This window comes from Coffea arabica, chromosome 11e (genome assembly GCF_036785885.1).
Source record: "Coffea arabica cultivar ET-39 chromosome 11e, Coffea Arabica ET-39 HiFi, whole genome shotgun sequence".
NCBI classification, from domain to species: domain Eukaryota; kingdom Viridiplantae; phylum Streptophyta; class Magnoliopsida; order Gentianales; family Rubiaceae; genus Coffea; species Coffea arabica.
This window is the reverse complement of record NC_092331.1, coordinates 49825867-49842296: the sequence shown is the minus strand read 5'-3', so window position 1 is coordinate 49842296 and position 16430 is coordinate 49825867. Positions and strand designations below refer to the sequence as shown.

At 34.9% G+C, this 16430-nt stretch overlaps 1 protein-coding gene across 4 annotated transcripts in view; it reads left to right on the top strand.

The window, feature by feature from the left end:
• The first annotated feature begins 995 nt into the window (after positions 1-995).
• Positions 996-16430, top strand: part of LOC113719235 (sodium/hydrogen exchanger 7) — a 29854-nt gene continuing 14419 nt past the window's right edge. For 2 of the 4 annotated variants that reach the window (XM_027244390.2, XM_027244392.2), the window contains exons 1-15: positions 996-1131; positions 1224-1445; positions 5175-5225; positions 5316-5407; positions 9733-9810; positions 9883-10040; positions 10253-10354; positions 10429-10546; positions 11385-11437; positions 11513-11578; positions 12586-12630; positions 13622-13677; positions 15362-15546; positions 16036-16083; positions 16166-16273. In XM_027244390.2, coding sequence (XP_027100191.1) covers positions 1238-1445; positions 5175-5225; positions 5316-5407; positions 9733-9810; positions 9883-10040; positions 10253-10354; positions 10429-10546; positions 11385-11437; positions 11513-11578; positions 12586-12630; positions 13622-13677; positions 15362-15546; positions 16036-16083; positions 16166-16273 — 1368 coding nt within the window. In that variant the 5' untranslated portion in view covers positions 996-1131; positions 1224-1237. Of the gene's footprint in view, positions 1132-1223; positions 1446-5174; positions 5226-5315; positions 5408-9732; positions 9811-9882; positions 10041-10252; positions 10355-10428; positions 10547-11384; positions 11438-11512; positions 11579-12585; positions 12631-13621; positions 13678-15361; positions 15547-16035; positions 16084-16165; positions 16274-16430 lie in introns of those variants that run through there. The other 2 variants (XM_072072798.1, XM_072072799.1) reach the window with 2 other exon arrangements.

Genomic DNA, 16430 nt, shown 5'->3' with positions numbered 1-16430 from the left:
TCCAGTGGTTAGACAACACATATCTTACATTGCTTAATAACGAATAAGAAAAATCGTTCAAAACGTCTGTCACATTTTGTAAAATGATCTTTTTCATCTCTCACTTTTAAAAGTATACTTTTACGTCTCTTACAAATTCACATTGGTCAAATTTGATTCTTATCTAAGTTTTCGACTAATTTTTGGTCGGAATCCATCATGTACCTTGAACGTAATCATTTTTTAAGGGCAAAATTATCAAATCAAAATTTACATAATTCGATTCATAGTCCCTCACATTCACAAAATGAATTTTTTAGTCCCTCATATTTTACAAAATAAATTTTTTCATTCCTCATTGATCATGTGTATGAATAACTTTTTTTTAAACTCATGTATATATCTATTTAATTTCACTTGAACAATATGAATAGCGTGTAATACATCTCTATTTGATTTCACCAAAACATACTAATTTTAGTTGTCAAAACTATTCGTACACATGGTTAATGAGGGATGAAAAAATTCATTTTGTAAAATGTGAGGGATGGAAAATTTTATTTTGTAAGATGTGAGGGACGAAATAATTTATTTTGTGAAATATAAGGGACTATAGATGGATTATATAAATTTTGATTTGATAATTTTACTTCTAAAAAATGATCACGTGCAACGCACGTGATAAATTCCGTCCAAAAACTAGCCAGAAATCTAGGTAGGCACCAAATTTTATCAATATGAATTTGTAATAGATGTAAAATTATATTTTTAAAAGTAAAGAATGAAAAAAATTATTTTACAAAATATGAAAACGTTTTGAACGATTTTTCATATCGAATAATAAAAAAGTAACAAAGCAGTAAAAAGTAGTAAAACACTTTTCTGAATCAGAATTTACCGTCCCGCAACATATTATGCACGCAACAAACCGAAAGTTGGTTCGCGCCTGTTCGTCTGACAATCTCGTTACGTATGTGTACGTATATAAGCCGTTTAGCACCGCACCACAGGCAAAATGTAATGCTGACAGCGATAGCTGAGAAGCTGAGGCCAAAGAGCCGCCATCTGTTCCTGTGGCAAAAACCAGTTACAAATCTCCTCTCTTACACGCACAACACACACTAGGAATCCAATCGGATCAGAACAAAAAAGGTGAGCTCTTCTCGCAGAGACGTTTTCGCGAACAGATTTATATAGTTTATGAATCATTCATGCATCTGATTTGTGTTGAATTTAACGGACAGAACTTTTAGGAGAAATGGCGTCGATTCTATCGGCGGAGGAGATTCTGCCGTTTAGAATATTGGAAGAGAATTCTTCGGCGGACTCTTCGAATCCGACGGACGCGGTCATCTTCGTCGGAATCAGCTTGGTTTTAGGCATTGCCTGCCGGCATGTACTCAGAGGCACCAGAGTCCCGTATACCGTTGCTTTGCTTGTTCTGGGAATCGGCATCGGATCTTTAGGTTCTTCGAAAATTTCTGTTACTAGCTTTTATGCCGATAGAATTTGTTCCACTGCGTGTTTGTGTGTAAAAAAAAAATAATAATAAAATGTTGTGCTCAATTGCTTTTATTGTGACTGGGGATTCTGCAGTATCTACGTCTTTGTTTTTGGCAAAATTAGTGAAAATCAACATGCTTGGAGTACTAATCAATAAAGTTTTCTGTTCTATATCATCTATGTGATGTGCCGTTGGAACACAGGATAAACATACAAAAAAGGGTAAGCCACCGTAAAATTCTAGTGTAAAATATCTTAGAATATTCAAATTGTGTAAACAAATAGATACGGGTCCACTTCTTATTGTGTACCCCAAAACCTTTGATAAAAGGGCACAATATTTATTATTATGGTCCTTCTATTCTTTGCTTGGTGTCACTTCTTCTGCAAAATTGTAAATCTTTAGCAGGGAAGCATTGGATTCAGAGGGTGGTAATATTTGGAATTTACCCGTGTTTGAGTTACTGGAAAACCTTTCGTACAATGATTATGAACAATTGTGTTGACTTTTGTACCAAAAAGTACTGAGTTTGTTTGGAATAAAAAGGTGATTGGGATTTGTGAGGCAAAATTTTTTTTTTCCAAATTCTCTCTATCCAAACAAACTCACTGCTTTGTATAAACAGTGCATTCATTTTGTACAGAAGTTAATACAAATGCCCTTTGTAATAATAGTTTGTCCAAAATTATGCCCATTTTTAATCCTTTTAGTCATTTTCTACTTTGATTTTGGTCGAACCATTAAACTCAGATTGGATTGGATTGACACGGAACTTTAATCCCCTTAGCTCCTTCCTGTTTCATAAATCATGTTAGGAAAAAATTAAAAAATGGAAAATAAATAAGTCAGTTTATTAAGAGAAAAGAAAAAGTGCTTTAGTGACGGATGGACAAATGTCCTGAAGATGGAGAAGATCACTCAAAGGCTATCTTGCAGTCCCCCTTTTCCTATTGCCTCTTTTTTCCTTGTCTGGTGGGAATTCTTTAAACCCTCTAGAGCCTTTTTTGCCATTTGATTTTCAGAATACTTTATATTACTCCGTCATTCACTAGATTCACTGCCCAGATTCCAAGCAGCATTTCTTTCTTTTTTTTTTTATTTTAAATTTTTGTTTTTTCCCAACTTTTTACCTTGCTGATCTAGGTCTTTAAGATAGTCTATTATGATTCTTGGATTTTTGTTTCTTCACTTTGCTTCACTTGTTTTCAATACCATTTTCTGTGTTCTGAACTTCTGGCTTTTCTCCTTCATCCTATTATGCTTACAATATTTCATCTATATCTTCTCTTTCAACTCATTTGGAAGAGCAGATTTGGTGAGAGAGGAAAAGATTACTAAGGAAAGTTGAATCTTTCTCACATTTGGGACTTTGGACAGGAAAGAATTGAAAAGAAAAGGAAGGATATCAGTTCCCTTCCAAGCTAGAAAAGCTATCTGCCCAAGACTGGGCGGAAAACATGAGAAAGTGGAGTGAGTTAAGTGAACTATCGTGTACCACTTTTACCCTCAAAAAGGTTACAATACGACTATAACCTAATAGAGTACTCATCTAAAATTAAGATTTAAGGCTGTTTATGTAAAACACAATCTTTTCTTTTCACTTTTCTCCACTTCCAAACAAAGGAAAATTACTTCATTCCCTTCCTCCTTCAAAACTCCCAAATAACATGGAAAGATACTGCAATCTTTTCTAGTCTTTTCTTTTCTTTTCTAACTTAAGGTTTCTGTTCTTTTCTTTTCTTTTCTTTCCTAAACTCCCGAACTAGCCATTAGTCAAGTGAGGAAAGTGAATTATTACTCTATTCTGTCGAGTTTTACAAGACCATAGTGCGAGAAAGTCCAAGGCAGCACCAATGTGCCTTGTATAATGATCTTCACAAGCTTTCCCTAAATTTCTTGGTATTGAATTGCACTTTTTGGCTGCTCTAAAACTTTGATTGAGTTCCTTCTTTTGCTTGGTCTCTTTGTTTAGAAAAAATACAAAGTAAGATGATTTTAATTGAGAACTGACAACTGGGAAAGGTGTATATTTCCATTGATTTGAGCTAGGGCCTTTGGTCGGTTCATCTATATTATTTGCCTTGAATTTTTAATAATTATATGTGTACATATAGACAAAGGAAACAACGAAAAGAAAGAGCAGAAGATTTTTCTCAACTAAAAAGTTACAACTCAAGTTTTGCAAATACACAGTTGTCTTATGTCCTTAATTCAAAGTCTTTGACTTATCAATTTTTCTCTTCATTTTGTATACTTGTTTTAGTTGTAAATGTGCCCAACCTTAGCTGTAGGGAATATATGTTTAAAAGTTTTTGCTTTTTGGGGGAATTGGGGTGAGGGAATATATAAAATATCTTCCATGGAGTTATTCTACAGCTCAGTGCTCTTATACATATTTGCTGTGTACTTTGGCAGCTCAGATTAGTTGCCATATCGCAATAGAATGTGTCTATTACATTGTCAGTGAATTTCCAGATTCTTTTTTAAAGATATTTTGGATAGTATGACGGTTTTCGAGGAGGTTGTGATGGTTAGTGTTGCAAGTAACAGCTAGGCTGGTGCTGTTTTTGGCTGGTGAAGACTGACTTTTGTGGTTCTGGGACGCTTGAAATGTTTTAGGTGAAAAGCTCTATGAGACACTGACTTTGGTATTATTGGTCTAATGAAGGACAAAAAAGGAATATTCTGTAGGGATTACTACAGGAGGTATTACAACTAGGTTCAGATTGCTGGCTTACAGTAACTCTCATGGTAGTGTGTAAATAAGAGTCCGAGGGAAAATGTGTCCTTCTTTTCTATTTACAGTTTTGTTAATTTTATCCAGTCTTTCTATGGACATGCATATGGACAGTTGTTGCATAACTCTAGCCTTTATTATTGCTGCTATGTATCAATTGAGGCATGACGTTTCAATGCTTTATCTTGCCTCGAGATTTTCATTCTTAATTGCATGCTCTAGCTTGGTCAAAAAAATTTCAGTGTGGTCATAAATTTGCCTCTACTTTGTTCTTGTTTGATTCCTATTCATGCTTCAGGTAGGGTTGAGTTTGTGAGAAAAATTTATGTTGTCTAAAAAGATTTATATTCAAAACAAACTTAACAATCAAGATGGTTTCTAAGTTGTCTTGCTAACTTGAGCTTGAGATGGAAAAGTGATCTAATTAATCAAGCGTTTGGCAATAGTACACAGTCTACTCTCTATGGTTGGCCTAACGCAAAGCAAGCATTATCATTTTCTTTGGTAAAATTGAGCTAATACATAATGAACTTCCATATGGTTGCATTAGTCAAGTTTTATCATATTTTGTTTTGCTGACTTGTAAATGTGACTCGTGGATAAAATAGGTAGATATGGCTGCGTAATGTTACACCATCTCTTGTACTGCTCCAAAAATAATTGCCTTTGTGATGTCTGTGTCATTTGGAAGATTATTGAAGGGAGCAACTAATTGCAAATTTCTTCTGTGGATGTCTGCTTACTTAATTCTTGCCAAGAGCTCTACTTAAAAATCCCGTCTTCAGCGGTGTTATATGAAACTAGTTTGATATTCCACTTGCTATGATTGATACTTAATTTTTACCAAGAGCTCCACTTAAAAATCCCGTCTTCAGTGACTAGTTTGATATTCTACTTGCTATGATTGATATTTGACCTGATATTTGATTTCTTATTGATGCATCCCTTTTGCAGAATATGGAACCAGGCATCGGCTAGGAAAGATTGGGGATGGCATTCGTCTTTGTGAGTTCAGTTTCTAATTATTTCATGTCTTAACACTTTAAGATTTGTAACTACCCATAGTAGGAATGATTTAACATCTATTCTCTGCAGGGGCAAGGATTGATCCTGACCTTCTCTTGGCTGTTTTCCTTCCTGCACTTCTTTTTGAGAGTTCCTTTTTAATGGAAGTGCACCAGATAAAGGTTCTTCAACATTTTCTTTTACTTCAAATATTTCACTATTGAAACATTTTCTCTTTTAAAAATTTTGGCCTTTGAACTCTTGAGCATCCTTTGGATTGAATGAATGGGAGGGAAAGGAAAGGAAAACATTAGAAGGGTTGTTAGGTATTTTGTGCTTGAATTGATTTTTTAGGAGGGAAATGACATATAGTAAGGGATATGACCTAGTCATTTTGTTTATGGTTGTTTTTTGTCCAAGTGTGGCGGAGACGGAGGGAAAGGAAAGCAAAATTTAATGAATTTACATTCAAAATATAAAACATCCTTTTATATCTTTTAAATCATTACATTTTCTTTCAAATCATAAATAAAAGCATAACTATTGTATCATCTTTTCCTTCCTCAAATCAACAACATGTCCAGCATTGTCCTTCTTTTCCTTCCATATCAAATTCAAAAGAGATGGTTGGACAACCATTTTCCTCTACTCGTTTTTCCTTGGTGCCTAGTTACACACTCGAATCAATATGGTCTTGATTTCTATTGATCAATCGGCAAATGAACGTGTGTAGCTATCCAATTCCAACATCTAGTTGACTTGTGAGAGGGCATCAATCCACTTTCTCCCATAGCAAGATTTTTCCTCTCATCACCATTTGCAATTTGAAAGTTTTCTTGGATCCCCATCATTGTGCTACATTCCCAACCCATTGAAGTAATCAAATGTTACAAATTACCATACTTCTTTCCCATCAACAAGATCGTCTTGCCATTTGTGATTTTCAAGATTCCATTTGCAGCTGAAAAGTTGTAGCCGTTGGAGTCTAATTGGCTCAAAAAAATTACATTCCTTCGTAACTTTGGGACATAAGCCACACCACCCAAAGAACAAATCTATTTATTCAGCATTTTGATTTTCACCATTTCAAGACCTTTGACTTCACAAGTAGATCCATCATCCAAAAACACAAATCCTGCCTTCTTTCTTTGGAGAGTATCAAAATAGTCTAATTTGGAGCAAATATGTGAAACACATTCAGAATCTAAAATCCAACCATCACTAGAAGAACTATTATTACCATTGGATATTGTGAGAACATCTCCATTAGATACATATCCAGCAACGTCATCATGCTCCTTCTCATCATTTTTTTTTTTGATAAGGGCAATATTTTTTGATATGGCCAAACTCATGACAAACAAAAGCACTGGATTCCACTTTTTCTCTTGGCTTTTGAACCACCTACCTTGGATTCATCGCCAAGCTTTTTTCCTTTTCTCATGTCGAGCAATTAATGCAACTTCTTGTGTCATAGTTTGGTTTGCTTTCTTTTGTTTTTCATGATCCAACAAAGATGACTGTATATTTTGGAACTGTTCTTCCTGTACAACAAGATCGTTACAACACTTTTGTAAGAATTAGAGACTGAGTTAAGAAGTAAAAGGGCCTTATCTTCATCTTCAATTTCTACGCCAACCTTTTGGAGTTGATCCAAAATTCTGGTTTATGTATTTATGTGATCCATGAGGCTGCCACCCTCCTCCATGTTTAGCTTATAAAGTTGCTGCTTCAAATGCAATTTATTGGCTTTTAGATAGATAAAGATTTAGGTCTGCTGAAAAATGGTAGCCCTTAAAGTTTTAATTAACTCAAAGAAATTAGATTCCTTCGTAAATTTAGGACATAAGCCACATCTTTCAAAGAATGAATCTCTCCATTCAGTTTTTTGATTTTTATCACTCTAAGACCTTTGATTTCATAAGTAGATCCATCACCCAAAAACGCAAAACCTACCTTCTTTATTTGGAGAGTATCAAATAGTCTAACCTGGAGCAAACATGTGAAACACATTTAGAATTTAAAATCTAACTATCACGAGAAGAAGTATTATTGCCTTTAGATATTGTGAGAATATCTCCATCTGATACATATTCAGCAATGTCATGCACCTCCTCATCATTTTTCTTTTGATACGGGCAAATACCTTTTGATATGGCCAAACTCATGACAATCAAAGTACTAGATTCCACTCTTTCTTTTGGCCTTTGAACGATCTGCCTTAGATTTATTACTAAGTTTTTTTTCCTCCTTTATTCTCACATCAAGCAGTTAATGCAGCTTCTTGTGTCATGTTCTGGTTTGCTTTCATTTGTTTTTCATGATCCAACAAAGACGATTGCACATTTTCGAACTCTAAAGTGTCATTTCCATACAACAGGGTCGTCACGAAACTTTCGTTAGAATCAGAGACTGAGTTAAGAAGTATATGGTCTTATCTTCATGCTCAATTTTTACGCCAACCTATTGGAGTTGTTCCTCCGTTGAACATATTCATATGATCCATGAGGCTGCCACCCTCCTCCATCTTTAGCTTGTAAAGTTGCCACTTCATATGCAATTTATTGGATAAGCTTTTTCAATTTTTTTTTAGAGGTCTGCTGTAGAATCGTCCTCATCTGTCACATTGTTTGTGATGTTGTCCATAACATAGAGTCGAATCGTGCTCACACACCTTGCGTCCAGCTCTTCAAATTTATTATTCTTCATGCTCTCTGGCTTCTTGTTTTTGCCATTCAACGCTCTTACCAATCCATGTTGAACTAGAACATCCTTCACTCTTCTTTGCCAAAGAGTGAAACTTGTAGTTCCATTATACGATTGAATCGGAAATTATATAGTTCCAAATGCTATGGTATAGCACCAACCACTCAATCTCAAATAGTTAATCAGAACCCAACGTAGCTTTAATACAATTTGTTAGGGCATTAGGCCAACTATGTGAGATAGAAAAAAAAATCAACAATTTAACATAGAACAATAACTAGCATGAACGATGAGTGACGCCCAAGAATTAACATGGTTCAGTTTAATCACCAAGCCTACGTCCATGGAGAGAAAAACTTGTTTTCATTATGAGAGAAAAAAATACTACAAGATTATAGCTTGATTTCCAGGCTCATCTCTTGTACAACCATCTCACCTACTAAGAACTCTCTCTCTCCTTTTTTTGTGTGTCTTTGTAGAATGTCAATTTACCTATTTGTAGAGAATATTATTTGGCCAAGAACCAAATAACAATAGGAAACCAATACTAATTCTTAGAGTTATATAGAATAGGAAATAATTTCTAACTCCTAAACAAGATAGGAAATAACTTGGCAACTACTCCCAAGTAATTAAACAATTAGGAAATCAGTTACTTCCACACACAATAAGGATCTTAACTAAAAGAAATTAAGCCAATTTTCTAACACTATGCCCTTAATTCCCTTGTAGAGGAGAGGATCTCCGGTAATTATTAGGCAAGGTTGATAGTTTAAAGTTGCGTTGAGCGCTTTCTGGTTCGGATTTATATATGCATTTAATGGTATGGCACCATATGGTAAACTAGATTGCTTTGCTCTTTCTTGGCTTCAATTATATATCTGACCACCACATGTTGTCTCCTGCTTTTCCTTGTAACGAGTTGCATCTTTCATTCACACATCCATTTTCTTTGTAGATAAATTTGGAAATATCATAAGAAGCAGAATTCTTGGGAGTAAGCCATCTGAATTGTTGCATGACCCTCCCATGCTGTCACATTTGACCGTTAGATAGATGAAGTCTTCATAAAGGTCTTGGTATCTAATGGCATCACCAACTGCTTTTATGCGTTATAGTGGTCATATAAGTTTGGACTATTGAATTACTTGTCTTCCTTTTATTAAAATTTAATGATGCCCTTAGGGTCTGGAGAAAGAAAAAAGATTTTGACTGAAATTCTTTGGCTTCTTCTAAGAGGTAATAGTATGAGGTAATAGTAAGGTTATTTCTAGAAACTGAGATTCATTTTTTAAAGATCTTTCAGTGTCTATGTAGTGTGTCCTCTAACTGCCTTCAGTAAGCATCTTCAGTGTTGAATTTCTTGCTTGTCTGACACTTCAGGTAATTGTCATTTGCAGAAATTACAATATTATGCCATGTCAAGTGAAGATTGAGTAGTCAGTGTTTGTCTGTTCATTTTCAGTTATACTTGAATTATGTTTTGAGTTAAGATTTGATTATATTTAGGACTACAAATAGATTCTAGAGGTTAGAAGTTACACATTTTCTGATTATCCCAGATCAACAGTCTTAGATGTTCTGTTTGAGCTTGTTATTATCTTGGTTGAGGCCTCAGGAATTAGCCTCAGGAATTAGAAGTCCTGTGTTCAAATCCCCCTGCCTTCTCCCTGCCTCCAGTCCCACCCTCCCCTAGTTGAATTTTTTTTTTAAAAAAAACATATTATTATCTTAAATTGCTCATTTTACTTGGAATCACCAATCTTAAATGTGATTAGTTGAGCACAATTTCACACTGCAGAGGTGTATGGTACAAATGTTGCTACTTGCTGGGCCTGGAGTCCTCATTTCAACCTTTTTTCTTGGATCTGCTTTGAAGGTTTGCCAACTTCTACTTTTCTGCATGTGGTAGATTTGTTGCAAATTACTGTTAAGTAATAACAAACTGTAGCTTATTTTTCCATATAACTGGAGCTGGAAAACATCATTATTACTTGGAGGCCTTCTTAGTGCTACTGATCCTGTAGCCGTTGTCGCCCTTCTAAAGGAGCTTGGTGCTAGCAAAAAATTGAGTACCATAATTGAAGGAGAATCATTGATGAATGATGGGTATGGACACCTTTCCAGATTAGCTTCGAATGTTCTTAACTGATATTGATTGTGTGAAAGCACTTTGTTCAGATGCATTCTATCTCTAGTCTGGTCAAATGAATGTGGTTCTAGCTTGCAACTCTCTTTCTTTCCTTTTGTTATAATGTTACTATATAATGATCTCTAATATCTATTTTTGTCTTATTTAATGAAGCTGTTTCTATTTTCAGGACAGCAATAGTGGTATATCAACTGTTTTACCGAATGGTTCTTGGACATAGCTTTAATTGGTGGGCCATTATCAAATTTTTGGCACAAGTTTCTCTTGGGGCGTAAGTACATTTCAAACTATGATACTTGAGATTGCTATACACTAGTTTTCTTATGATTTTTTTGCATGATCCAGCTTGGGAATTGGCCTGGCTTTTGGATTTGCATCTGTTCTATGGCTGGGATTTATCTTCAATGACACAGTAATTGAGATTACACTGACACTTGCTGTCAGCTATGTTGCGTACTTCACTGTATGCATCTATTTCAAACCTTTATCCCATGAGGCATTCCATTTTGTATCAGCTTGTGGCTTATAAATCTCATAAAATGTTGCAATGTACATGGATTCTCTGAATATTCTGCAACTTCGATTTAGATCATTGAATGGTTGTTGAGTTCCTGTGTAATTGTTGAAAATTGAACTGGAAACATGGAAAAACTGTACTAAGTAGCTTTGCTTTCAGAAAGGCCAACAACTGAATAGAAATATACCACACTTTTAACTGAACGAGAAAATTTCTCTCAACTCCAGAATCAAAGGAACTGTGGTTGCAGGTTCAGTTCGTGGAGTACAGGGAGGTCTTTGTGATAGTAGATCCACAATTCTGTGAAAAAGTGTCAAGTTAGATGTAATCAAATAACTTTTTTTATTACTGTATTGTTAATGCAGGCAATTCTGATTATAAAAACAAAGAAGAAATAATGAACTTTGCAAACATATTCAGAATAGTTGAATACCATTTTAGTGCAACCCCAAGGAAACATCTTAGGATGGGTTACCTGAGGTTGTAAACCTAAATTTAAGGTTTAATTACACTAAATTGAGTTTGATATGAGCCAATAATACATCATGAACCCTAAATTTCAGGAAGTTTTGTTAGTAGCCCTTAAATGTGTGCATCTAATTTTTCTGCTTCTTTAAATCCTTAGCAAATTCAAATGCCACAGAATTGTCATTACAGTTGTCCTTGTATGGGCATTTTTTCCTAGTAGATTGTCAGTCGCTAAATTGCAGCAGACAAATCTTGCATCTGTCTCAGTTCTGTTTTTTGGCTACTTTGAAACACTGAGGCTGTTATTATGTGGCAGGCTCAAGAAGGATCTGATGTCTCTGGCGTTTTGACTGTAATGACTCTTGGAATGTAAGTTTTACTCGCTCATATGGATTATCTCCACTAGTTCGAAAATTGCTTTCCTGATTTAACATGCATAGACAGGTTTTACTCTGCTGTTGGTAGGACTGCCTTTAAGGGCGAAAGTCAGCAAAGCTTGCATCATTTTTGGTAATTTCCTTGCACTTATCTTTTAACTTAGGAACATTTCGTAACTATCTCAGCCCAATTTTTATGTATATCACCACTATAATGATTCTTATATGGGGAATAAGGGGAACTTTTTTTTTGTAATTTCTAAGAATAAGCATACTTGAGAGAAGGAAATTGTTATGCAAGATGGATAAAGAGTCTTTTAAATAAAATCTTTTAATGAGATTAAACTGAAGGGAACAATTAAAAGAAAATATGTTAAACAAAAAAAATACAAAAATACATCATCTCCAGAAAAGATTTGCTGGTAAGATCTGCGGAAATAACTCCTAAAGTTTGAATTTTATGTTGGAAGAGATTTGTGAAAATCCAGAATAGAACATCCGTCCTTGTTCTTTGGAGATTCTGAGCTTGAAATGCAGGTAAAAGCAATAAAGCAATATTTATTATGGCTTTGCACGACCACACAAACTGGGAATTTAAGTGTTAGATTATCCAACTTAGAGTTTGAAATGAAAGAAGCAATTGTTTAATATTCAAAATTGGCCTGGTGATTTCTATTAGTTTTATTGGTTAATCAGATTTTGGTTTTCTCCCCTTTTCAGAGAAAACTTGGCCGTGTGCTCTTTTCATCTGAGGATGAGCTGAAACGCCAATTGTCACCTTCAACAAAAAAAAAAGAAAGTAGATAATAAATTTTAGAACTGCTATAATAAATGGGTAGTGGTTAATTCTAAATCCCCCACCATCACAGGGTATTTTTTCCCGGTGTGCGTAAACTTTAGAGCTGCTATTGTTCTTTATCTGTTCTAGGGTCCTTTTGATTGTTGTTGCTCAAATTAGTTACGACCTGACTAAGTTCACATGGTTCAATTATTATTATCTAATTCTCTGCTATTTTTTGATAGTTTTCTGGTCACTGTCTTCAATTTATAGCATTCCTAAACTTGCTTAATCTACATTGATGTGCATATCGCCTGTTTCTAACACAAGCTTTTTTGTTGCTCGTGCTGTTTTTGTCTCAGGGAGATGGTTGCCTATATAGCTAATACATTAATTTTCATCCTGAGGTAAGGAAACATTTTGACATCCTTAGTTATGGGAACAAGCTGTCAGTCTTTATCAGGTAGCATCATCACTGTTGTCCTTGTCTGATTTGCTGTTGTCGTCGTCTTGAAAATAAGAACATATTTCTGCTTGCACGTTCACAAATCTCCCTTTGACCTATGCTCCTGGTTATCTTTACTCTGTTCATCTTCTTTTTCATTATATTCATGCTTGTTTGAGTAAAACAGCTACTAGATTTCCCAAATCATGCCAAAAACTAGCATATCTAGAAACTTATTGTACATCAAATTTAAACTTTTACAATAAAGAGAGCTGTAAAATCTTCAATTGTGTGTGCTCCTCTGCTGCAGTCTCCCCAATTGGGACTCAGCTACTTGATACAAGTTTAGAGGATTGTAAATTTCTGTTCTTCAATTCAAGTTCAAATGATCAGCGGTGAACCGTTTCCCATCTGAATTTTTCGGTGGCTCATGTCATATCAGGTTGATACTTGAGATATTGCTAACTATAATAAAATTAAGATATTCTATCAAACTTCAGATTGTTTGAGTTAGATTCCAAAAGCTTCTATGTATCAGTAGCTTTGCTTTCCTTTGCTCTTATTAGAAACAATAAAAAAGTTTCAGTGTTTTCTGTGTTCTACTATTGGATTTCTGTATGTATGTTACTGTATCCTATTGTGATCAACACATGGCCATACTTTGTGTATATTTGAGTACATGGATGCTCATGTTTCAAGTGTGAGCCTGAAATCTATTTTCAGAAGTGAAGTTATCAGTTTTACTCTTCTGTATATCATTGTTGCTCCTAGGCAATTGATAAAGGGTGCTAGGGATTTGTTTTTGGAATTTGATAGAAGCCTGCAGCTGGGGTCTTATGGTCCTGGTTTTTCTATTCTTTTAAGTTTGGAGTTGAAATTATTTCAATAAACTGCAGAGCATTTCCATAATCATTCATCTAAGTCTGCAACTACATTGGTGGTTGTCCTTGCAGTGGAGTTGTCATAGCTGAAGGCATTCTTGGAAATGGGAGCATATTCAAAACCCATGGTACTTTGACTTTGGGCTCTGCACTTATCATCATATCATTGGACTGTGTGGTTCTTTCTTCTTTATCTTCTTTCTTTCATTTAGCTTAACTTGTTCTATCAAAATTCGCTTGGAATCTTCTCATGCAATTAAATTGATGTCGGATTATGGTGTACTTTGTTTGGGAAAATCTTGTCCGTATAAAACTTGGCACTTGGCAGAGTAGGCAAGTCTTATTCTCTGTTCTGCATTATCTTTTTGTACCACAGCTTCTCAGCTTTCAAAGTGAAGAAATGAATAGTATTTTAGCCAGAATAAATCTTACCTGAATAATGAGATTTGGCTTGTTTAATTCTTGGTTGCTTGTTTGTCCTTCATGATTACTGTACTAGGAAATTACCTGGTAGTGTATTGTCTAAGTGAATGCTATTCCTTTAAACCAAGCTACCTAGGGTGATGCTTGCAACTGTTGCAGAAATTTTGACTTTTCTATCTTCTTTGTAGCTCGTCTCTAGTCAGATGACTCTCTTAGAGTTAAAAAATGAAGAAAAAGACAAAGCTCTTACCTGTCTTGCATGCTTGTACACAATAAACCTAGTATGGCAAACATGATTTCACATTTTCTTTCTTGTTTAAATTTTAACCAGCATGAAGGGTGGGTTTTGTTTGTCAGCCAGTTGGCCAAAATATCATCCTTGGCTAAATGAATTATGTTATTAAAGGTAGAAGCCAACCTTTTGTCAAGTCTTTTGCATCAGCTAATTTTATCTCATCAGTGAATCAAGCAGGCATAGAATTTAAATATAATTACATGTAGAATGCTATCTTGTTGTAACAAGATCAATTAAACAAACTTTTTGATAAGCATCTCCTTGCTATTCCTTTTAAGCTCATTACTTTATCTTTCAACAAAAATAGAGATTTATCTGAATGTCAAAAGTTGGAAGCTTTCATCAGTGCCATGAGAACTTAACAGCAGCAGGAAGAGCAAACTCTTGATTTTTTGTTGTTTTCCTCTGGCATTATGCTCATCTGTTGATTTTAGAATATCAGAAAGTGGAGGGCCTTTAATTACATTCTTTCTGATAATTAAAAGTAAAAGGCAGAGAAGTGTTAAGAGCCATTTTTGTGTACATTTTATGCAAGTCAGGAGTTGGTGTCTGGGGTTTCTCAGATTGACAATAGTTAATGTGTTCCATCTTACTCCTACACTTCACAAGCTAGAGGGAGCTGAACTCAGGAGAAAGTTCCCTGGAGCCTGCATCTTATTATAGCATCGATTCATTGACCTAGGAATGACATTTTTAAGTGATGAAGGCATTTGTCCAGTCTTCTCAACTAAAGCCATAATTGTATGCTCTGATATAAAGTTTGAACATACTTGCCAAAAAGAAAAGGAAAACGCAAAGAAAGTGATATATCTATTTTATCCAAAAACACCCGCACTACACCAACTTTGAGATATTTCTCAATGCTTCAAAAAATTGAAAAGAGAGCAAAAAACTTCCCAATTGTGAATTTGTATTGGATACCTTTGATAAAAAGTCCATTCTGAGTATGCTCTCTCTCTCTCTCTCTCTCTCTCTCTCTGTCTCTGCAGTTTGTATGTAGATTTCCTGCTCCATCTAGTAATAGAAATTGTATTATAAATGTTATTTGGTGTCTATTAGGCTTCTCTACTTACTATAGTATAATTTTGTGTCAGAAAATTCATGGGGGTATCTCGCCCTCCTCTATGTGTTTGTCCAAATCTCTCGAGTTGTAGTTGTTGCTGTGTTGTTTCCATTTCTGCGATATTTTGGCTATGGTCTGGAATGGAAAGAAGCTGTCATTCTTGTATGGGCTGGTTTGCGTGGGGCTGTAGCATTGTCACTTTCCCTGTCAGTTAAGGTAAGTTCAACATGATTCTTGTTTTCTGTTTTCTCTTTTACATATTTGGATTTTCTTTCAATTCATCTCTTTTCCTTTGAATAATTATCCATTCTGTTGAATTTGTGGATTGACTAATTACTAGGTTTTGCCAGATGTCGTACTTTTTGATGCATTTCCTCTCATTAAAATTCTCTTGAACACTTGGTAACTCTATCTTGATATCATCATCTTGATGTTCCTCGCTTTTGGGGTAGTATTGAAGAATGAAATGTGTCTCTGAATGACTTGGGATTCATCGTGAATCTCTGGCACTACTTAGGTCAGAAGGTTTTAATTCAAAGAAGAATGACTCGTAAGAGATACTTAAAAACAAGAATCGAGAGGATCATTTACTTGTTCCCTGAATCTATAATTGAGTTACTTCCTCATTCAATCTTTAAATGCAAAATTTGTTATAATGTTACTGTGACTTAATGCTGAACTTTGTGACCCTGTTGATTTTTCCAGCGTACCAGTGATAATTCGTCATACATCACTTCTGATACTGGAACTCTGGTACATAACTTGAATATTTTCTTTTGAAACTTGAATTTTTTGTTTGGAGACAAAATAAGAATTGCTCTTTCAATTTTTGCAGTTTGTCTTCTTGACTGGTGGAATTGTATTTCTTACGCTTATTGTGAATGGATCAACAACACAGTTGATTTTGCATATTCTAAATATGGATAAGTTATCAGCAGCAAAGGTTAGGATGGTTCTCATTCTGGACTTTCATTTTGTTTATCATTGCTGATTAACCAAAATGTGAAACTAGGTGTTGTATCTTTCTTAACCACAAGAAAAGAGAGATTATAAAGAAAGATGCTCGTTGCTGCTCAGTACATAGTGTTGAGATGGGTGTA